The sequence below is a fragment of the Bubalus bubalis genome, chromosome 3 (genome assembly GCF_019923935.1).
Source record: "Bubalus bubalis isolate 160015118507 breed Murrah chromosome 3, NDDB_SH_1, whole genome shotgun sequence".
NCBI classification, from domain to species: Eukaryota; Metazoa; Chordata; class Mammalia; order Artiodactyla; family Bovidae; genus Bubalus; species Bubalus bubalis.
Genome location: NC_059159.1, coordinates 72,363,100 through 72,387,236, shown reverse-complemented (window position 1 = coordinate 72,387,236; position 24,137 = coordinate 72,363,100). Strand labels below are relative to the sequence as shown.

The 24,137-nt window shown below is 37.5% G+C and overlaps 1 protein-coding gene across 18 annotated transcripts in view; it reads left to right on the top strand.

The window, feature by feature from the left end:
* The window catches only part of HMBOX1 (homeobox containing 1), a 195,810-nt gene that overhangs the window by 66,240 nt on the left and 105,433 nt on the right, over positions 1-24,137 (top strand). For 17 of the 18 annotated variants that reach the window (XM_045165013.1, XM_045165007.1, XM_045165003.1 and 14 more), the window contains exons 2-3: positions 13,527-13,606; positions 20,895-21,371. In XM_045165013.1, the coding sequence (XP_045020948.1) occupies positions 13,584-13,606; positions 20,895-21,371 (500 nt within the window). In that variant the 5' untranslated portion in view covers positions 13,527-13,583. Of the gene's footprint in view, positions 1-13,526; positions 13,607-16,783; positions 16,931-20,894; positions 21,372-24,137 lie in introns of those variants that run through there. The other variant, XM_045165004.1, reaches the window with a different exon arrangement.

The following is a 24,137-nucleotide window of genomic DNA, read 5'->3' as shown; positions in this document are numbered from 1 at the left end:
TGGTGAGATTGAATGAGTTTGTATATGTAAAGCACTTAACCAGTGAGTGTTGGCCAAGGGTGATGGTTGTTGTTTAGTTGCTAAATTGTGTCCAACTCTTTTGTGACCCCATGGATGGTAGCCTGCTAGACTCTGTCTGCCGGGGTCCAGCCCCGGCTGATCCAGGGTATTCGAAGCGGGGACGGCATCGGCGACCTATTTAATTATTTATTCATCAAAGATATAAAGAGTAATAGAATGAGGATAGCTCAGTAGGAAAATTCAGTGGAGAAAAGAGGCTGAGTAGCTTGGTTTACGCGGGAGACCAATAAAACTTCAAGACAAGAAGTTTGCACCACTTACGGAGGCCGCAGGCGTCCTTCCGTTCTCCCAAAGGAGAGGAGACACTGAGGCCTGCCCGGTCAGATCTTAGAAGCCCAGGCATAATTAGTAAGCATGGCAGGTTCCGCGCTCCAGATGGAGACTCAGCCAGAGTGAGAGAGAGCGCAACATGGGGAGACCAGTATTTCGAGAAACTGATCCCAATTCTTTATTTTCCAGAGTCTGTTTTTATACACTGAGATGTTATACAAAAGTCACGCGGGGACAGCAGTCCTGACTTTTATTAAAGTCAGGTGCTTCACACAAATGTATACAGAGGTCTTAGGTGTGTTACATCATCTTCTGGCCAGGGGGGCCTGCTGACAATTTATGACCCTCTCCTTGTGACAGCGGTCAGTCAACACTTATTTCTCCAGGAGTGATTATTCTTAAAACAGACGCCACCCAAATAAAGTTACATTCCTATAGGGTGAGGGTGTAGTGGGTTTTAGTTAAGGAAAGAATTTACTTAGCCTAAGGTCTAATGTGATTTATATCAAAGGTTAATACTTATTTCTTCTATATATTCATTAATGTGTATAAGGGCAGAGGATATGGAGACTTAGCAGCAAACATTGGCTCAACAAATGAAAAACCCTTCATCAATACAATTTCTAATCAGCCCACTATACTTATACTAATGGTTTTCTAACTTTTCTAAGGAACCTGTGTTTAGAAGGTTTAAAGCATCTCGTGCCTCTCACGGTTGGGAGGCTGTGAGCAATCACATGTGGCCAGACAAGCCTGTCAGGCAGGCTAGAGAACCTTCAGAGGAGTTTGTAGGTTGAAACACTCCTATCACACCCAGGAATTATTATTAACTGGAGCTCTAAGTTAACTCCTTCTCCGAAAGAGGTGGTGGGGGACATCCCCCCGTAAAGTCAGAGGTGTAGGGGAAAGCGCAAAGTAGTAAAGTAGGCAGGCTCTGGTTATGGGGGTAGATGCTCGAGGATTTCCAGGGGGACTCCTGAGGCTCGATCCCGCCTTTGCGTATGTCGAGCCTCCTTCCTCATGACCTTTGCCATGGGCGGAGTGCCTCATGCCCAGGCAAGATTACTGGAGTGGGTTGCCATTTTTTTCTCCAAGGGATCTTCCTGACCCAGGGATCGAACACAAGTCTCCTACATTACAGGCAGATTCTTACTGAGCCACCAGGGAGACTTGGCCCAGAGTAGTATTCTTTAAATGGGCCACCTGGGAAGCCCTGGACAAGCTACTACTACCCAACAGTAGATGCTGTTGGGTTTTCCTGGTGGCTCAAATGGTAAAGAATCCACCTGCAATTCAGGAGACCTGGGTTCAGTTCCTTGGTTTGGGAAGATCCCCTGGAGGAGGGCATGGCAACCCACTCCAGTATTCTTGACTGGAGAATCCCATGGGCAGAGGAGCCTGGCGGGCTATAGTCCATGGGGTCGCATAGATTCAGACACGACTGAGCAACTAAGCACAGTAGTTGTTATTTACAGTTAGTAGTTGTTTCCAGTTTTAACCTGGCTACCTAGAAGCATCATTTGAAAGATTATTAATAGTATTCAAATTTAGATGAGTCTTTAATTCCTAATATCTGGTTGGTTTTCCTCACATGTCACCAACCATTCATTGTAGTAGGGCCTCACTTATCTGGATTTGTTCAGGGAAAAATGTTTGACACATGTGAAACACCTGATTAACTTCCTAAAATGAAAACGTTTGTTTTAACCACTTCAGCTTTTAAAAACAAATCGATCACATACTTACCTGTCTTTTAAAAATGAAGATCCTAAACATGATTTGAACTATTTGATAAGTTGAGTATTATGTGTATGTATCTATAATTAGTTTTTTAGTTATTTTGCTCTTTTCAGGTAGCTGTCATTCCCACCCACCCGCCCTTCCCCCTGTGGTAAAGCCTTTTTATACCCTTTCTGTCACTTGCTGCCTTTTCATACTGTTCAATGGGTTCTCAAGGCAAGAATCCTGAAGTGGTTTGCCATTCCCTTCTCCATTTCCAAAGTCAAGTGGGCCTTAGAAAGCATTACTACGAACAAAGCTAGTGGAGGTGATGGAATTTCAGTTGAGCTCTTTCAAATCCTAAAAGATGATGTTGTGAAAGTGCTGCACTCAGTATGGAAAAGGTGAGTTTTCGTTTCAATCCCAAAGAAAGGCAATGCCAAAGAATGTTCAAGCTACTGCACAGTTGCACACATCTCACACGGTAGCAAAGTAATGCTCAAAATTTTCCAAACCAGGCTTCAACAGTACGTGAATTGTGAACTTCCAGATGTTCAAGCTGCATTTAGAAAAGGCAGAGGAACCAGAGATCAAATTGCCAACATCTGTTGGATTATCAAAAAAGCAAGAGAGTTCCAGAAAAACATCTACTTCTGCTTTATTGACTACACCAAAGCCTTTGACTGTGTGGATCACAACAAACTGGAAAATTCTTAAAGAGATGGGAATACCAGACCACCTTACCTGCCTCCTGAGAAATCTGTATGGAGGTCAAGAAGCAACAGTTAGAACTGGACATGGAACAACAGACTGGTTCCAAATTGGGAAAGGAGTACATCAAGGCTGTATATTGTCACTGTGCTTATTTAACTTATATGCAGAATATGTCATGCGAAATGCTGGGCTGGATGAAGCACAAGCTAGAATCCCAAGACTGCTGGGAGAAATAGCAATAACCTCAGATATGCAGATGATACCACACTTGCGGCAGAAAGCAAAGAACTAAAGAGCCTCCTGATGAAAGTGAAAGAGGAGGGTGAAATAGTTGGCTTAAACTCAACATTCAGAAAACTAAGATCATGGCATCTGGTCCCATTACTTCATGGCATAAATAGTTGGGGAAACAGTGGAAACAGTGATAGACTTTATTTTTGGAGGCTCCAAAATCACTGCAGATGGTGACTGCTGCCATGAAATTGAAAGGTGCTTGCTCCTTGGAAGAAATGCTATGACCAACCTAGACAGCATATTAAAAAGCAGAGACATCACTTTGCCGAGAAAGGTCCATGTAGTCAAAGCTATGGTTTATCCAGTAGTCATGTATGGATGTGAAAGTTGGTCTATAAAGAAAGCTGAGTGCTGAAGAATTGATGCTTTTGACCTATGGTGTTGGAGAAGACGCTTGAGAGTCCCTTGGACTGCAAGGAGATCCAACCAGTTCATCCTAAAGGAAATCAATCTGAATATTCATTGGAAGGACTGATGCTGAAGCTGAAACTCCCAATACTTTGGCCACCTGATGTGAAGAACTGACTGATTGGAAAAAGGCCTGATGCTGGGAAAGATTGAAGGCAGAAGGAGAAGGAGACATCAGAGTGACAGAGGATGAGGTGGTTGGATGGCATCACCGACTCAAAGGTCATGAGTTTGAGCAAGCTCTGAGAGTTGGTGATAGCCTGGTGTGCTGCAGTCCATGGGGTCGCAAAGAGTCGAACACGACTGAGCGACTGAGCTGAACTGAACTGTCCCTTTCTAAGTTCCTATGTCTTATTTACTCTGAATTTGGAAACCAGATACTGAAATTTGAAGAGAATTGCATGTTAAAGTGATAAGATATCTGAAATTGGCCTGAAAATACCCTTTGGAGCCAGGGGAACAAGAAAGAGATAATTTTTCAAGGAGGGTGATGGGTACCTAAACATTTATTATTCTGGCTTTGTACATGTTTACAAATTTTCATATTAAAAAGTTTTTAAAAACCACCATTTAAGAAAGAATTCTATGTTAGATATATAGTATATTAAGTTCTTAATTTTTATATTTGTAAGGATTTACGAGAAACTTAATAGTATTTATCTTTTTACAGAGGACTGAGGATTAAAGGGGAGAAATGTTCTTTTTATTCTGGTGCAGTTTTATGACCTTTTTTTTTTTTTTTTTGACCTCCATGTGCTACATTTATATATCTGTGTGTGTGTTTAATGTGCATCCAGCAAGGAAGGAATTTTACGTCCTCATCATTAAATTCAAAGTACTAATAGTAGCAAACTTATGGGATTGTAAGGCTTATGTATCTCTGTATATTTACACATTTTTTTTATTTTACTGTAAATTGGTATTTTCGATGGGTAACAGTGGTTTCTGTGTCAGGTGCTAAAAGAGCAGTAAAGGAGCTCTGTAATGGCTGTTTTGAACTTCTGAGAGATCTTTTTGGATATCCAGAGCTGAGCTTACGGGCCTCACTAGTTGGCTTTAGCAGTGTCCTGTTACCTCTTCCTTTGATGACTTACTTGCTGCCTGTGCTGTTAGAGCGAACTCTTCCCTTTCTCTTGTGCTTTGCTTTCTTAAAATATTCTGCCCTTTCTATGTTTACCATTATTGAATAAAACAAGATACATACCAAACTGCACAATGTAAATTCAATTTTAAATCACCAGTGACATACTGGATTCACAGTTAAGCATTTCCTGAAGGTAGGAGTATAAATTGATCTTCTTTAGGGAGGCCATTTGACGAAATCTCTTTATCATAGTTTACAAGGTATATGCTTTTTTTCATAATGATTCCTCTACTGGAAATTTACCCTAAAGTTACACTTCGATGTTCAAAGATGTATGAAGGAACTGTATAATGTCTCAGTGGAAGAGAAAAAGGAGTTTGGGATAGAAGACAGACTTACATGGTTTAATACTTTTTATATTAAAGAGAAAAGCTAGAATAAAAAGAACCTTTTTACCACCATCTACCAGTTCTTATTCCTAATGGATTTTCCAGGTTACATTTTTTCTTCAAGGATCATCAATGCTGACAATAGACTTTTTCATTGTGGAAAAACCTGACATTGTGTTGAATTTTTACAACCCTAAAATCATTATTTGATAATTGAGTCCAGTTCTGATAGTAGGAATGTTTACAATTTGTTTGCATTAATGTATCTTTAACTATTGCATAGATGCATTTATCCTTCCTTACACATATTCGCTATGTATACCCTCATCCTTAACCCCACCTCCAATACCTGTTGACTACCTATTTTTTCTCCATGTTCGTGTATGTATGTATGTCAATAAACATACTGACAAGAGACACGCCTATAAAAGGACTGTTTTTGTTGGTAAAGAGTCTGCCTGCAATGCAGGAGACCCCGGTTGGATTCCTGGCTTGGGAAGATCTGCTGGAGAAGGTATAGGTTACCCACTCTAGTATTTTGGCCTGGAGAATTCCATAGACTATATAGTCCATGGGGTGGCAAAGAGTCAGACACCACTGAGCTCAACTTTCACTTTTGTTCTTGTAGGTTTTCTTTTTAAATCTCATCATACTCATTTGATTGCATTTTGCTGTTTATTTTTTAACTCAATGTGGCAATGTGCAAATCCCACCAAGTCACCTGATAAAACTCTACTTGATTGCATTGTGTTCATTGATCAAAGTATATTGTCATTTATTCAGCCATTCTTGTATGGACTGAAACAGTTCTATTTATAGAGACAAGAAATAGGAAAATAAATGACAGTAAACATCCTTGTACGTATTGTGTATGATTACTTTTGTTTCTATATGATAGATTCCCAGGAATAGGACTACTCGTTAAGTTCAGTTCAGTTGCTCAGTCGGGTCCGACTCTTTGTGACCCCACAGACTGCAGCATGCCAGGTCTCCCTGTCCATCACCAGGTCCTGGAGTTTTCTCAAACTCCTGTCTATTGAGTCAGTGATGTCATCCAACCATATCATCCTCGGTCGTCCTTCAGTCTTTCCCAGCATCAGGGTCTTTTCCAGTGAGTCTGCTCTTCACATCAGGTCGCCAAAGTATTGGAGTTTCAGCTTCAACATAGGTCCTTCCAAGGACTATTCAGGACTGATTTCCTTTAGGACGGACTGGTGGATATCCTTGCAGTCCAAGGGACTCAAAAGTGTAAATGCTTTAAATTTCAATTTATGTTGCCAGATTTCTTTCCAAAAGGACTTTGTCCTTAGACCAGTGAAATGACCGTACCCTTTGAGGACATATTATCAATCTTTAAAATTTTGCTGAAGTTATATCTCATTATTAAACTAATTGTTATTTCTCTGACTTCTAGTAAATTTGAGTGTTTTTTTAAATAAACAATGACAGCTTGGATCTATTCTTTCTCTACATGTCAAATATTTTTTCTGATTTGCTTGTAGTTTTTTTTTGGTTCAGTTGCTCAGTCGTGTCTGATTCTTTGCGACCCCATGGACTGCAGCATGCCAGGCTTCCCTGTCCTTCACCATCTCCCTGAGCTTGCTCAAACTTACATTCATAGAGTTTGTGATGCCATCCAACCATCTCATCCTCTGTTGTCCCCTTCTCTTCCTGCCTTCTATGTTTCCCAGCATCAGTGTCTTTTGCAGAGAGTTGGCTCTTCATATCAGGTGGCCAAAGTATTGGAGCTGCAGCTTCAGCGTCAGTCCTTTCAATGAATATTCAGGATTGATTTCCTTTAGAATTGACTGATTGGATCTCCTTGCAGTCCAAGGGACTCTCAAGAGTCTTCTCCAACACCACAGTTCAAAAGCATCAGTTCTTTGGTGCTCAGTTTTCTTTATTTTTTATTTATTTTTTATTTTTTATTTTTTTTCAGCTTTCTTTATAGTCCAACTCTCACATCCATACATGACTGCTGGAAAAACCATAGCTTTGACTACACGGACCTTTTTTGGCAAAGTGATGTCTCTGCTTTTTAACACCCTGTCTAGGTTTGTCATAACCTTTCTTCCAAGGAGCAAGTGTCTTTTAATTTCATGGCTGCAATCATCATCTGCAGTGATTTTGGAGTCCAAGAAAATAAAGTCTGTCACTGTTTTCATTGTTTCTCCATCTATTTCCCATAAAGTGATAGGACCGGATGCCATGATCTTAGTTTTTTGAATGTTGAGCTTTAAGCCAAATATTTCTCTTCTCCTCTTTCACCTTCATCAAGAGCCTCTTTAGTTCCTTATGGCTTTCTGCCATTAGGGTGGTGTCATCTGCATATCTGAGGTGAGTGATATTTCTCCTGGCAATCTTGATTCCAGCTTGAGCTTCATCCAGCCCAACATTTCGCATGATGTACTCTATATGTAAGTTAAGTAAACAAGGTGACAATATACAGCCTTGACGTTCTTCTTTGCCAATTTGGAACTAGTTCATTTTTCCATGTCCAGTTCTAACTGTTCATTCTTGACCTGCATACAGGTTTCACAGGAGGTAGGTAAGGTGGTCTGGTATTCTTGTCTCTTGAAGAATTTTCCGCAGTTTGTTGTGATCCCCACATTCAAAGGCTTTAGCATAGTTAATGAAGCAGATGTTTTTCTGGAACTCTCTTGCTTTTTTGATAATCCAGTGGGTGTTGGCAATTTGATCTCTGGTTCCTCTGCCTTTTCTAAATCCAGCTTGAACATCTGGAAGTTTTCAGTTCATGTACAATGCTTCCTAAGGCCTAGTTGACTTCACCCTACAGGATGTCTGACTCTATGTGAGTGATCACACCATCGTCGTTATCTGAGTCATTAAGACATTGTTTATATAGTTCTTCTGTGTATTCTTGCCACTTCTTAATACCTTTTGCTTCTGTTAGGTCCATATCATTTCTGTCCTTTATTGTGCTCATCTTTGCATGAAATGTTCCCTTGGTATTTCTGATTTTCTTGAAGAGATCTCTAGTCTTTCCCATTCTGTTGTTTTCCATTATTTCTTTGCATTGTTCATTTAGAAAGGCTTTCTTGTCTCTCCTTGCTGTTCTTTGGATCTCTGCATTCAAATGGGTATATCATTCCTTTTCTCCTTTGCCTTTTGCTTCTCTTTTCTCAGCTATTTGTAAGGCCTTGTCAGACAACCATTTTGCATTTTTGTATTTCTTTTTCTCAGGGATGGTTTTAATTATTGCCTCCTGTTCAGTGTTTCAAACCTCCGTCCATAGTTCTTCAGGCACTCTGTCTACCAGATCTAATCCCTTGAATTTATTCATCACTTCCCCTGTATAATCATAAGGGATTTGACTTCAGTCATACTTGAATGGTCTAGTAGTTTTCCATACTTCCTTCAATTTAAGTCTGAATTTGGCAGTAAGGAGTTCATGATCTGAGCCACAGTCAGCTCCCAGTCTTGTTTTTGCTGACTGTATAGAGCTTCTCCATCTTCAGCTACAAAGAACATAATCTGATTTTGGTGTTGACCATCTGGTAATGTCCATGTGTAGATTCTTGTGTTGTTAAAGCTATGACCAGTGTGTTCTCTTGGCATAATTCTGTTAGCCTTTGCCCTGCTTCATTTTGTACTCCAAAGCCAGACCTGCCTGTTATTCCAGTTATCTCTTTACTTCTTAGTTTTGCATTCCAGTCGCTTGTGATGACAAGGACATTTTTTAAAAAATTCTTTACTTTATGATTTTTTTGTAGTAGGAAATTTTAAACTCTTATGTCTACCTTTTAAAGTTTCTTCTCTTTGATCTTCTAAATTTTGTTGTAGAATGTGTGTCTGAATTTTATAGATTTATGTCTATTGCAACTGGAATTTAAATTTTTATATATAATTTAAGATAAAGATCTGATTTCTTGCTAGATGATAAGTTATCCTCAGTTCAGTTCAGGTCAGTCACTCGGTCATGTCCGACTCTTTGCGACCCCATGAATCGCAGCACGCCAGGCCTCCCTGTCCATCACCAACTCCCAGAGTTTACCCAAACTCACGTCCATCGAGTCGGTGATGCCATCCAGTCATCTCATTCTCTGTTGTCCCCTTCTCCTCCTGCCCCCAATCCCTCCCAGCATCAGGGTCTTTTCCAATGAGTCAACTCTTCACATCAGGTGGCCAAAGTACTGGAGTTTCAGCTTCAACATCAGTCCTTCCAATGAATATTCAGGACTGATCTCCTTTAGGATGGACTGGTTGGATCTCCTTGCAGTCCAAGGGACTCTCAAGAGTCTTCTCCAGCACCACAGTTCAAAAGCAGCTTGTTGAACTAAAATGTAGCCTTTGGCTTGTATATTTTCTTGTGTGTTCTGGAGTCATTCAGTTCTTTACTCTCTTCGTTGCTTCTGTGTGTCTGTCCCCAGTGTCGTATGGATTTGTTTAGTTTCTTTTGTGTTTGTTCTGTTGTCCGGCCAGTGAAGTCCACTTCTGGTTTTCTCCTTTGTTTGATTTTCTTGGAGGTTCTTGGACTTCTTTTTTTCTAATTTTAAGTTCCTATTTTTAAACTTTAATTGTGGGGGGGAGCCTTTTTCTCAATACAGCTATTTATAAGTATTGGGAAAATGTTACTAGTATGATTAATGCATTTTTTCCCCTGTTTTTCTAGGTGTCTCCTGCTAAACTAGCGACAATTTTTTAAATTAATTTAAAGTGTATCATACTTCTTAACAAAAAATTTCAGCTTTTTTTTTTTAATAGAATAGCTTACATTTTTTAGGTATTCCTTTAGATCATTAGCAAAAAGGTGTATATTTCTCTTTCATTCCAATATTTATTCCATTTAATTCATTCTTATGTCTTATTAGTTTGCTATAATCTTCAAGTTAGTGTTGAATTACAAAGGGTTCAATGGGCTCCTTCTCTTAATTCTATTTTTATTAATTTGATTTACTGACTGAGCAATAACATTCATATGGTTAAAATGATACAGTTCTCTGAGAACACTCCCCTTCCCACCCTTTTCTGAATCTGTCCAGTTCTCACCCTGTACTTATAGTAACCACCATTACTGGATCTCTTCCACAGATCAGATTTCTCTATGTGGAAAAACACACACATATATATATAATATATATTTATTGCATTTCGTATGTAGCAGAACACTAAAACCATTTCAAATAAAATAAAGATTTTGATTTCTTTGATCCAAAGATTATCTAGTTCATCTTGTTTATAAGTAAAAATATTTTTGCACATTTTTCTTAATTTTTTATATTATGTGGCTCAGTTGAGGTAACTGAGGAAATACAGTCTCTGAACTCTTGCATATTTGCAGTGTTTTTCTTAGATCAAAATGTAAGCTTTGTTGGTACAGAAGTCTCTCAGTCATCTGTGAACTTTATTCAGCTCTTTCTCTTTTAAGTATAATAGATGAGAAGTCCAATACGTAGGTGATTTTTTTTATCTTTTATAGGTTACTTGCTTTTTATAGCTAGGTGCTTAAATATGATCCAGCATCCATAAACTTTTATCCCTGATACCTTTTAATAAACGTGTTTTCTTTTACTATAACACTCTCCTTTTTGCAGTAATAAAGCATAGATAATATTGAATTTACCATTGTAACCGTTTTAAAGCAAGCAGCTCGTGACACTAAGTACAGTAAACGTTGATGTACAGCCATCACCGTCATCCACCTCCAGAACTTTTTCTCATCTTCCCAAACTAAAACTTCGCACCATTAAACAGTAACTCCTCCTTCCCCAGCCCCCTTTAAGAACCATTCTTCTTTCTGTCCCTGAGTTTGAAGACTGTAAATATCTTGTAAAAGTGGAATTATGCAGTATTTGGCCTTTTGTGCCTGGCTTCTTTCACTTGGTGTAATGCCTTTGGGGTTCATTGATGTTAGCATGTCAAAATTTCCTTCTTTTTTAAGGCAGACTAATATTCCCTTATATGCACGTATCACATTTTGCTTAGCCATTCATCCGTTGATAGATATTTGTTTCCACCTTTTGGCTTTTGTGACTATGCTGCTATGAACTTAGGTGTACAAATATATTTTCGAGTCCCCACTTTCATTTCTGCGTATATACTTGGAATTGAAGTTGCAGATCTCATGATAATTCTATGTTTAAATTTTTTAAGAAACCACCATACTATTTTACATAGCAGTACCCCCCATTTTATATTTTTCATCAGAGCACACAAAGATTTTATTTTATCCACATCTGTGCCAATACTTGTTATTTTATGTTTTTTTTTTTTTTTTTTATTATAGCCATTCTAATGATGTGTTGTAATACACAGTCTTAATCTGTCAATTTAAAAAATCTGTCTCTTATGCTAGGAACGCTCTATGATACTGAACCTGAGAGCAGAGAACTCACAGCAACTTGCTTGATCTTCTGTCCTTTGAATGTTTTATTTTTATGTATTATTTCAAGTCCACTTATGTCTGGAATATAAATGACATAAATTCAGTGATTTGCACTTACACAGGTCTGTATCAGTGTCTTAATCTCCGTTTCCTCATCTGTGAAATGAAGGTCTTTGGTGATTTTCTCCCTAGATTGTCTGATTCAGTTGTGGTGGTATTCTCATATGTATAGAATTAAGATCAGAAATACTGTAAGGCATTTATGAGCCCTTCATAGACTGTGGAATTCCTTCCTTTCTACCTGTCTGTTCCTCATACATACATGTTAAAGGCCAACAAGACAGGTCTACTTAGTCCCTAAACATCCTTCATAATCTTTTTTTAAACTGTTTCCTCTTCCTGATTCTTTCTTCACTGATTCTGACTTCCCTTCACACTTTGATTTGGTGGAAGTCTTATTCTAAACGTCAAATAACAGCTGAGATCTCACTTAAAGAAGTCTTCCCAGTTCTCTGTAACCAATTAATTTCTGAATTGCTATGCTCATAAATCTTGTATTTTTAGTCTTAATGTCTTTTATTGGAGAGGTGTGTGTGTGTGTGTGTGTGTGTGTGTGTGTGTGTGTAATTTTTGTTTTACTCCCCCCCCCCCCCCCCCCCATAGTTTAATAAGCTCTTACACTACTGGGACCATATCTTACTTATGTTATGACCTTGTTTCTATTTCAGGACTAGTATTTAGTGTATTTTAACTAAATTTGAGCACGAGTGAAAAAATATATATATATTGACCAGTAATCCATGTGTGGCTTGTTGTTGGTGTTTTGTCCAGGAAATGCAATCAACAGTATTTTTAGGAGGTTTTCTTTGTGTTTTATATCTGCCATTTAGGACCAGTATTTCTCACGTCAGCAAGAAAATTAACTACAGCAGGAAATTCATTAAAGCTACAGTTTAGAATATGCAAATGTGAAAGGTTTCTAACTTTACCGTGTACATTTCACATATATCATTAGTCACTGTTAGACACTTTGATCTTGCTTAATATAATTCAGTGCTGAATGTATATTTTAATGTGAGAGTTTTTGACATCAACATTTTTGGCTTTCATCTACTTTATAATATTAACTTGCAATTAATGGAAATAGTTCCCATATATTGTGGTTTGAAACTGCTAATAAGTGCCATCGGTAATACATGATCTTTAGCTCCTAAACTGTGAATAGTAGATTTCCTTTTTTGTTAAGATCTATGTGTGATTTAAACGGGGTTCACAGTGTCTGAACGCTGAATAAAGCAGTAGAATGTTAATGAGAAGATAGAAGTACTGAACTCGCTCCATTATTAACTTCAGCCTGTTCAGGAATGGACACCGTTATTGGTGTCTTTTTAAAATTAGTAGTAAAAGCCCCTGCTACTTGATAATTTGTGAAGTACCTCATCACCACCATTTAAAAAATGTTTTAAACTCTTGTAGCTTTTTGAAGTAGTTCCCTATTACCTCTGTTTTATGCATGTGAAATTAAGACTCAGAGAAATTAAGTCACTGTAAGATTTGGCTAGCAGGAAAATAAATAATGGGCTTCCCTGGCGGCTCAGTGGTGAAGACGCAGTGCCAATGCAGGAGACTTCGGTTTGATCCCCGGGTCAGGAAGATTCCCTGGAGAAGGCAATGGCAACCCACTCCAGTATTCCTGCCTGGGAAGTCGCATGGGTAGAGGAGACTGGCGGGCCACAGTCCTTGGGGTCACAGATAGTTGGATGTGACTTAGCGACTAAACAACAACAAAATAAAAAATAGACTTGGAACTGCACCCCAGGTTTTACCCCCAGTTAAGACTGTTAGCTTCAATCATGCTGTGGTATGTTTTTTATTTATAGGATTCTACATAAGTGTACTGGAGTTCTTATCAACAAGTTATCCTGAATGTCACAATATTGTGTGTGTATATATATATTCCATTTCATGTTTAAATCTGTTTCCTTGGGTGGTATCTGGTAACAGATAAACTTCAGGGATGATTTTCGTTTTTCCAAGTGAGTAATTTGAAAGCTTTAAAAAGTATTTTTCTATTTTTAAAATAGATGTTTTATTTGAAATAAAAAGTAATTTTTAAAAACCTGGTTATTTGATGTTAACTGTTAATCCTTAAATTATATAATTAACATTTTTATTCAGTATTTGATTTCAAAGTGTTTCTGAATTCTCTTTTTTCCTACAGAATGATGAATAACGCTGATCATCTCTAGCAAGGACATTGCTTCCCCTCATGTAAAGCATGCTCAGTTCCTTCCCAGTGGTGTGAGTATCTAGTTCTCCTCTTAATTTTCATCTTCTCTATTGTTTTAATAAAGTTAAGAAAGCATTATATTATAGTACAGAAGTGATAGCAGTGATTTGTAGAGTTGAAATAATTTTTTCATAGTTATGTGGTAAGGAATGAATTTTCAGATCCATATAACGTTTGTCCTTTACTATTTCTGTTTTCAACTTTGAAGTCTAACATAGATTTTCAGTTGAACATAAAATTACTTATAATTTTAAAGTGCTTAATAGCCTAGAAATTTGTGAAACAGATGGCTAGTATTAACTTCCTTGTGACAAGCAGAATATTGGTAGAATGTTACTTTAGTGCTGCCTTTTGTATGCAAACTCCTAAGCACCATAGCCATTTTCTTTACCTGCTGGGGATAATAAGCCTAGTTTATGCCTATTAGCTAATACAGTTGGTAGCCTTTCTTTGGAGTCTGGCAAAAAATATAAATTAGATAGTGGTGTTATGTTGAGAGATTTTTTTTGTGCTAGGATATCAGCCGTAACCACTAGTTCATATTAAATAGGCCTCTGAACAGAAGTATTCTGGGAATTTCAGATATTAGAGAAGATAAAGTACCTATTAGCTCATTAAGTGCATCTTTAGCGTAAGTATTTTTTAAAAATTTGTTTCAGTCTACATTTCAATTAAATTCCTTCTGTTCTGGTTGTCAGTTCTGTAATCCAGTAAGCGGAAGAATGGTAGATTTTCCTTGTTACTTAGATTTTTTTGTTAAATGTTTTTCTTCTCTTGTTGACTTTATAGTACATCAGAAAGTCTCTGGAATAGACCAGGTGGTGTGAACTGTGGCCTGAGGTGTTGCTAAGTAGTTGTGTGCTTGGGTAAGGGATGATACTCTGTTGCTCTGGGCCTAATTTTCCCTGTTTTAAAAAGTACAGTTTATTTGTTAATGGCTGTTCACCATAGCCATTAGAATGTAAGCATTGTGAGGCTTTTTTTTTTTTTTTAACCTTATTTTGCCCTTTTTTTTTTTTTGCCTTATTTGTGCCTTGTTGCATCCTTTTTCCATTGTATGTAGTGTGACACATAGAGGTTATTCAGTAAATGTTGTTGTTTAATCCCTAAATCATGTCTGACTCTTTGCAACCCCATGGACTGTAGTCTACCAGGCCCCTTTATCCATGGAATTATCCTGGCAAGAATACTGGAGTGGGTTGCCATTTCCTTCACCAGGGGATCTTCCCGACCCGGGGATGGAACCTACGTCTCCCGCATACGCAGGCAAATTCTTTACCACTGAGCCACTGGAGAAATCTCAGTAAATGTTAATTGAATTATTTTTGTCTAAATGGTCTCCTATTTTCTGATTCCACACCTAATTTATAATCTCCCTCTATAGACTTTCATGTTTTTACTTGGATTTTATTTTCCCCATTGTATATAGATGGCTATTATTTAAAAATCTCAACCTTAATTAGTGGTAATTTAAGAACTATTAAAGTGTAATTATAAATTGAATATAATCTTATTTTTCTCAAAATCTACATATTTTGAAAAGAACATTTTTATGCTCTTACCTATAGTGATAGCCTTTGTTCTTTTGCATTAGTCAGTTCTCCCATTGGTTTGAATTACAGAATCACTTTTCCATATTGTAAGCTCAGTCCCCAGCAAATCTTCATTTCTTACTCTTGTCATTTTCTTACTTTAAAACTGCCATTCCTTTGATGGTAATAATAGTTGTGAGAGTAATGTGCCATAAATAGTACAAAGAGCCTTTAGTATGTCTTTAGTTGGTTAATATTATGATTGACTCTATAATGTGTTAAATCATCATGGAATAAATACCATGAATAACAAAACTAATATATGACTGTACCATATTTTGCCTAGTCATTCTAGATAAAAAGATAAAGACAGCAGAGTCCAGCTCAAGAAAATACTGTTATCCAGTAAAATCTTATTAGCTGTTGATGCTTTACAAGTAAGGTGGTTCTGTCATTTTTGCACAAATGATTTCAAGATTAGGCATTTGCGTATGCTTTAACCTTCTTTCCTCTACATGTTTCTAGGATTTAGTTAAAGTTTGTTCTGAACCTCAAGACTTATTCAAGAAGGGTTTACATATACAGGTAGAGATAAAATTAATTGTATAAAGGGTTTACTATTATAGCCTTAATAGTATGGTATTTTAGAATGTCACTTTGTGAACTGAGCCATAATTCCTGAATTTAATTGTTCTTTTATGCCTTAAACATTGTCTGTGTTATTACAGTGTCGAAATTCTTCTCACATCATTTTCAATTATTGTTGGCCTGAGTCTGCATTCAGATGAGTAATTTAAAGTGAAAGATGTTCCTTATCCTGTGAACAGTTCTTGTGTTATATGGGAAAATTAATTCAGTTTTTACATGTTATCTTTTTCTGTTGTGAAAGAATTGCTGGTATCATGGACATAGATGACCTTTCTAGGTCATTATTGCCATAATCTCATGATGATGTGCTTAAACTAGGTGAATTGTAAGAAATAAAATTTGAAAATGACAGGATGTGTGCCTTTGTTTATGTTAATGCACATTGGAATATTGTTCTCAGTATCTAAGCGAGCTTCTAATCTTGGCATTTTCTCAATAAAATATTGTGCCTTCAATGTCACATGTATGATTTGATCCTGCTCATTATCCCACTCTGCTCTAGAGCAGTCATACATTTTGCTCTAGCAATTGTAGATCTTTTTACTTTAGGTATGTCTTTGTATTAGGAACCTCTCTTGGTGCAAGGCACATACATCTAATTTAAACAAAGTGAAGCATAAAGGGAAGTCTGTGTGAACTTAAACTGTTTCCCTGTTGGCTCAGATGGTAAAGAGTCTGCCTTCAATGCAGAAGACCTGGGTTCAATCCCTGGGTCAGGAAGATCCCCTGGAGAAGTAGATGGCAACCCATTCCAGTATTCTTGCTTGGAGAATCCCATGGACAGAGGAGCCTGGTAGGCTACAGTCCATGGGATTGCAGAGAGTTGGATATGACTGAGTGACTAATAACACTTTCACTTTCATGCTGTTACACAACAATATAAGAAGAAGAGCAGGGATGTAGTAGGGGCTTAGGAATGCCTAGAACAAGGGATGTGAATACTGTAGAGTTTTCCGCTTTGCCCTGCATTTCTTATTATGCCTGCCTTATTTTCCTACAAACCAGCTCCTTCTACATGGTGAGGAATATACCAGACTAACATCTTCTTGCAGCTGACCACAGTTACAGTGATTGTCCATCTTCCTGCCACTCTAACCTGCATATTTTGAGAAGAGCATGACTGTTTCCTTGTGTGCCCACACTGTTGGCCAGAAGGTAGGGCATTTTGAGTGGCAGGGCTTCCCTGGTGGCCTGGATGGTAAAGATTTGCCTGCAATGCAGGAGACCCAGGTTCAGTCCCTGGGTCAGGAAGATTCCTTGGAGAAAGGAATGGGAACCACTCCATTATTCTTGCCTGGAGAATTCCATGGACAGAGGAGCCTGGCGGGATACAGTCCACGGGGTCACAAAGAGTTGGACACCTTAGCTACTAACACTTCCACTTTTCACTTTCATCCTTTCCAAGAACATGTGGTTGGAAACAGACATTCTGGGTGGACAAAATAATAGGTGCCTTCTTTTATCTTCTTTCATGACTTTTGAATTAACCACTTTTACAATGGGTTTCCGTAGGGAATTCCCTGGTGGTCCAGCCTTTAGGACTCCACGCTTTCACTGCAGAGGGAGCGGGTTTGATCCCTGATCAGGGAACCAAGGCCCCACAAACTATGCAGCATGGCAAAAAATAAAGTGGTTCCCATAATCAATGACTCTGAAATGACATAAATACATTGTTTTAGATACTGTGGAATCTTTAATTCTGGTTGGTCTAATAGAAGCTTTATGGTGGATACTTTTCAGTTAACAGGTTAAATTCACATGATTCATTTTAGTTTTATACTAATATACAGAGTGCTGCCCCATACAGAGGGAGGTTTGAAAAGTTACATATAGAATACTATTAGCTCTGATATAAATGGGATAGGAAAATATCATGGTTGATTTTTTTTTTTTTTTTGTCTGCAAAATAAAACAGTCCTTCACATCTCATATATAAAATAAGGTCTGTTTATGACATGTTTTGAAAGCATGAAGACTAAAGTTAGCAGTGAACAACTCCATTTTCAAGAGAAAAGAATATATAGAAACCTGAATTTACCAAATCAGTAAGTTAAAGGGTAAATTATTTGGCTTACTAAGGGGCAGCTACTTTTAAAAAGAACTTCCTGGGATTAAAAACTAATATGTTACTAAACACTAGAAAGGACCAAGGGCTGAGGGTTAAGATAAAACTATAGTGTCAAGTGTCTCTTATAAGCCATTCAGAAAATGTTTACACAGCTTTTTCAACAAATTTTGAATATAATATACCTACTGAAAAATGTACCAATTAGAATTGTACAGCTTGGTGAATGTTCACATATTATGCACCTGTGTAACGTAACTAGCATGAAACAAAACATTACCAGTACTGCGTATTATTTTAATAGTAGAGCATTTATGTTAAGCAAGGTATACTCTTCTGTTGACATCAGGAGAAAAAATAAATGAATTACTCTGGTTGAACGTTTTATGTTTTTCTCTCTCACCCAACTAGTCAATGATATATTATGGGTTGGGGATGGGGAAGGGGGGCAGATATACGAAGCTGACAAGGAAGTTAGTAGAGTACAACTGTAACAGCTAATAGCCAGAGCTTTAGAATAGCCGGCAATTGGCATTCCAAGCGTCTGAAATAGAATAGCTAAACAAACCTGTGGTATATTCCTACAATAAAGTACTCTTCAGCAATAAAAAGACATCAACTGCTGATACATACAACATCATAGATGAATCTCAAAAACTTCATACTGAAAGAAGCCTTACACAAAAGAGTACATAGAAATTCCATTTGTAGGAGGTTCTGGAACAGAAAAAATTAACCTCTGTCATGAGAAAAAATCTGAGCAGTGGTCGCCTCTGAGGAGAGAGAATGGGGACTGACCAGGAAGGAGCACTATGGAACTTCCTGGGTAATGATAATATTCTGTATCTTCCGAGGGATTTAATTTCACAGGTGGATGTACTTCTCAGAACTCAAAAGAATGGTAAATGTAAGATTTGCATATTTTATTTTATGTAAATTTTACTTCAATAGAAAAAAATACCTGAACAAATACTGAGCTCTAGCTAATGATCTACATGTGGAAGGATTTAAGGAGAGGTATACAGATGTCTGTCACTGATTTTGAAATGCATCAAAAAATGAAACGAATAGAGGGATTCATAGAGCATGGATAGATTATGTGGTAAAGCAAGTAAAATACTAATGGTAAAATCTCGATGATTAGTGTATGTCAGCTTTTTTTTCACCTTTTCTGTGGGTTTAAAATTTTTCATTATAAAATCTTGGAGGAAGGAAACAATCAGGAAAGAATGTAATAATCATGAAAACAGGATTTTTATGTCGAATAGCTTGTCACAAATGAATATTGGAAGAGAGCAAAAGGAAATGTGATTAGGCAGAAGGCAGACAGTGTGGCCCATGGACACAAAAACCTGCATATTATTTTAGGCCCGCAGAATGTCTGTTTTTATTTTTAATGAGCTGATCTCTAAAACTAGAATGACTTCACGTAAAAGGTATAGATTTCTGCCTGCTTATTTTTTAAAAGGACTTGGAAGGCAAAACAGTCACTCCAAAGGTAGATACAGATTCGTGTGGAGTTTTCGTATACGATAAAGTTGGTGTTTCAGACCAGAGAGGAAGAGATGTACTACTCGATAAAGCGTATTGGAGAAGTGAACTATCCTTTTGTGGAAGAATAAAGCTCAAATCCTTTCACACTCATTCAGTAAATACAAATTCTATATGGACTAAAGATTTTAAATATTAAAAAAAGCTGTTACTAGAATCCCTAGTCCCTCAGTGGGGTGGTTTTGTCTAAGTGGTTTAACTTGGTAACTTAAAAAAGGACAAAAGCCTGTGTCCCGTATCATTTGATTCCAGTAATTTCTGCCATATATGCATGCTTTTGGAGTCAGTAAGATCTAGGTTTAAGTCTTTTTTCCTATGTCTTAATGAGACTTTTTCCAAGATACAAAACCATTGTGAGCTTTAGTTTCCTCAACAGTCGTCAGTCAGTGTAGTACTAAAAAAAAATTACCATAGAGTGTTGTTATGAGGAACCGAGATTGTATGACATGAAACTCTTGCCCAGTGCTGGCCTAGAGTGAATATTCAATAAATTTTTATAGAGGGATATGTGTGTGTGTATGGTAGTCACTCAGTCATATCCGACTCCATGTGACCCCATGGACTGTAGCCCACCAAGCTCCTCTGTCCATGGAATTCTCCAGGCAAGAATACTGGCGTAGGTTGCCATTCCCTTCTCCAAGGGATCTTCCTGACCCAGGGATCGAACCCACGTCTCCTGCATTGCAGACAGACTCTACCCTCTGAGCCACCAAGGAAGCCTCTTGTAGAGGGATAGAGAAACTATCTCCAAGAGCTTAGGAGAACTGATTCAGAGTAGAAGTTTACCTGGAAAGGATGAGAAAGTTCTTTGACATTTATTTTCATCAGCAAACACCTGAGAGCCTGCTGCATGCCATGCAACCTATTTGGCACTAGAACCATAAAAATAGAAGAAATTCCCACTTAAAAGAATCTTCAGTACAAAAGTCAAGTTTTATAAGAAAGGAATTCGAATGATGAGAGTTTTTATGATATTTGACAATTCCCTTAAACTTAATATTGTCGTCGACTCTGAGGCACTTTCTGGTGCATTGCAGTACCGTTTGTTAGTTAAAGGAAGCGTAATATGGAAGCAGTTTCCTATGAAAAATGAATAGGTCATTGTGGACACAACCACCCAAGATCCATTTCTTGAGATAACTATATAGAGAGAATACATTACAGAGATGAAATACTCATGAAATTGCAAAGTGGTGGGTGAAATGGTGCTTATTAAGTTTTTTTATGTGCCCCATCACGTTTCCATTTAAATATTTTTGCTAGTTGTTAGTTATTTACTTGGGCTAAGCTTACCAAATTGTTTTTGTCTATGCCAAATAAAAGTTGCAGAATTCCTAGGTCAGTTTTGCCTATAAAACAAAATATTACCCTTAATCATGTCTTAGTCATTTTCAGTAAAGACGTTGATAGAGAAATATTTTGTCTGTTCATTCTCAATACATAATGATACATTCTTTGGTAGATATTATAAATAAAGGGACTATTTTATTTTATTTTTTTTAGTTTGCTGGAAACCATGTCTCACTATACAGATGAACCCAGATTTACCATAGAGCAGATAGATCTGCTCCAGCGCCTCCGGCGTACTGGAATGACTAAACATGAAATTCTCCATGCCTTGGAAACTCTGGACCGCCTTGATCAAGAACATAGCGACAAGTTTGGAAGAAGGTCCAGCTATGGAGGAAGTTCATATGGGAATAGTACCAACAATGTTCCAGCATCTTCCTCTACAGCTACAGCTTCCACGCAGACCCAGCATTCGGGCATGTCCCCGTCACCTAGCAATAGTTACGACACCTCCCCACAGCCTTGTACTACCAATCAGAACGGGAGGGAGAATAACGAGCGATTATCCACGTCCAATGGGAAGATGTCACCAACTCGCTACCATGCCAACAGCATGGGTCAGAGGTCATACAGTTTTGAAGCCTCAGAAGAGGACCTAGATGTAGATGATAAAGTGGAGGAATTAATGAGGTTAGTTTCTTTCTTATTTAGAGTCCTCCAAATATTTATATGCTTAGACTGATTTTGAGTAATAAAGCTGTATTTCAGCTCTTTACATATGAGAACTGTGGCTTCCCTCTTCCCCTTTGGTGATAAAGAAAAAATTAAAATTTTTATGTTTTTAATTCAAAAAATTTTTTTTCTCTACCTAAGTTCTTTCTCTTTACTGCTTTATAAGTCTTTTCCATTCTGTTATCTAAGCAAAGGTTAGCTTTCTCTTTATGGCTCTAATTTCTAACTTCTGAATTTTATGAATTGCTAACAAATATGTTGTAAGCCTTAATTGCATTCTAAGTACTTTCTCTGAGAGATAGGATGTTTTTGTAATAATATGTATACTCTTAATTTTTCCCTCCAACACACTAATTGACAAACTAATTTTGAGCATCTATTATTTAAAAAGCAGTGTTCTTAAGAAAAATAGACATGGTTTCTATTCCTAAGAAACTGAAGTTGTGATTTTTGCAGTAGGTGCTGTGTACACACACACACACACACACACACACACAAATTTAATGTCATCTATTTTAAGATAAGTGTAAGCACCTTGAATTTGAAACCCTGAAGAAGTCCAGTTTCAACAGAGGTAATTAAAGGGCTTCACCCTGAAGCTGAGACACTTTGAGGGCAGCACTGCTGTGCTTTCCATTCTTGTGTCTCCGGAATCTAGAACTGTCCTTGGGACATACTAAAGGCTTATTATGTCAAGTGAATAAATGAATTTGAGCTAAACCTTAAAGGATAGCTTCTGTTTTGAAATATAGAAATTTTATTTAAAGTTAAGGGAATAGTAATAGGTAGAAAAGGCAAGACATGTTTAGTCTTCTAAGAACTGCAGATTGGCTATATATGGTGACAAGAATAGTATATTGGGAGGCCAGTACAGGTTTGGGACAGATTTGAATTACATGTACATGATTTTATGTTTAACATGATGGAAATTAAAGGATTTTTTTTAAGAGGTTTGTAGGAAAGAGATAAAAGCATTATTTTCGGTAGATTAGCACTGCTGTACTAGGGAAGAGAGCCTGCAGATAGATTTGTTGTGGTTTATATGAAAGAAACTGTAGCAGGAATATGTCAGAAATAAAATTTTAACTTATAATTATGAGTTATAGTTCTTCTATAAGACTGTAGGAGTTTAAGATAGTATAATGGTGACTTAATATTGCCATCTGAAAGGTCTGTAGTACCACAGAGGTAAAATAATCTTTTGAACAAACTGTCCTGAAGTTACATTTAGGGTGGAACTGCCATATAGGGAATTCTGGGCTAAATGGACTGTTGTATCTAGATTCCAATGTAATTCCTGTAATAAATGGTTTCATAGAGTGCCTACAGGACCTGTTATTTAAGCTTTGTAAAGCTTAAAAGTATAAAACATCAGTGTGGCTTTTCATTCATTTTCCTTGCTTAAACAGCTGGCCGAAGTTTATGTTCATTTTGAATTTAACATCTCTATCACTGTTAAGATTGAGAGAGAGGATCATTTGGGCAAACGGAAATTACTTTAATAGTTAACATGTAACGAGGTTAGTTTTTAATTATCCTAAGCAGAGTGGATATCAACAATAAAATTTGTTAGGATGATAGCCTTTTTGTTGTTGTTGTTGCTGTAATTAATCAGGTTTAGTGGACTTGAAAAGCATTAGTTAATTCCCAGATGTGTTTTAGACTAATGGGAAGTTTGGGAAAAGTTAATTTTTAACAAAAGTCTCTGGAAGATTGTCCAGAGTCTAAAACTTGAATATAAGGGTCTAAAAGCTTGACAACAGGGTTTATGCTTAAATCCAGCAAGTACACACATTCAAGTTTCATCATTAGATATATGTGTATGTATGTGTGTGTTTGTAATTGTTACCAGTACTTAATTTACATACTGCCCCTTGTTGCATAGGTAGGATATTTTATGACTTCTTTCTTAGAACTGCTCCTGTGCTGTCCTCTACTCATCTAGCAGTCTCATGGATCCTTCTGGCGCTCTGTGGTTCTCTGCCGTTGCACCCTCACCCACACCTTCACTCTTCCTTTGAGCCCATCTCTCATTTTTCTCAAGTTTACAAATAATCACAGTCCTCAGGTTTGAGGGAGAAGTTTATTGCATGACTATTTCACTTTTAATTATCACAACCATGCAGTATGTGAGGTAGAGCAGAAATATTGAGATACACAAAAGTTAAATAACTCGACCCAAGAAAACTTAAGTGGCAGAGCTCAGTTCTAACCCATGTCTTTATTACCAGTGTGTCTGTCACTGACTGGTGTCTGTTGCTTCTGTAAATACATTTTTCATGTGTGTAGATTTCAATAAAATTTTAGGAATGATTATTAATATAACTCAAGACAAAGTGTGAAAGCCTTAATGTACTTATCCTCCACTCTCCCCCCAAGTGATATTTGTCACTTCAAGTCACTCCCTTGGGTAGCCTAATGAATTTTTATTTGGTCGAATGTTAGAGAATGAGTTTTGAGCAGCGAATCTTTCTGAGAACCCTGTGCCCACATAGGGCTCCACTCCCCTTTGCCCACTCCACACTCTGATGATATAGAGGGTTGTACTCTAGGTAGGGAGAACGGATACCTAAATGCCTCCTGCTTCCTTTCCTACATATGTCACATGTAATTCACCTCGCTCATGCTCACATTACCCAGCCTCCAGAGCACTCAACTCTAAGATTTAGCTTTCAAATCTCATAATCCATTGGGTCCAAAAACTAAACTCCTAAAAATTTCAAG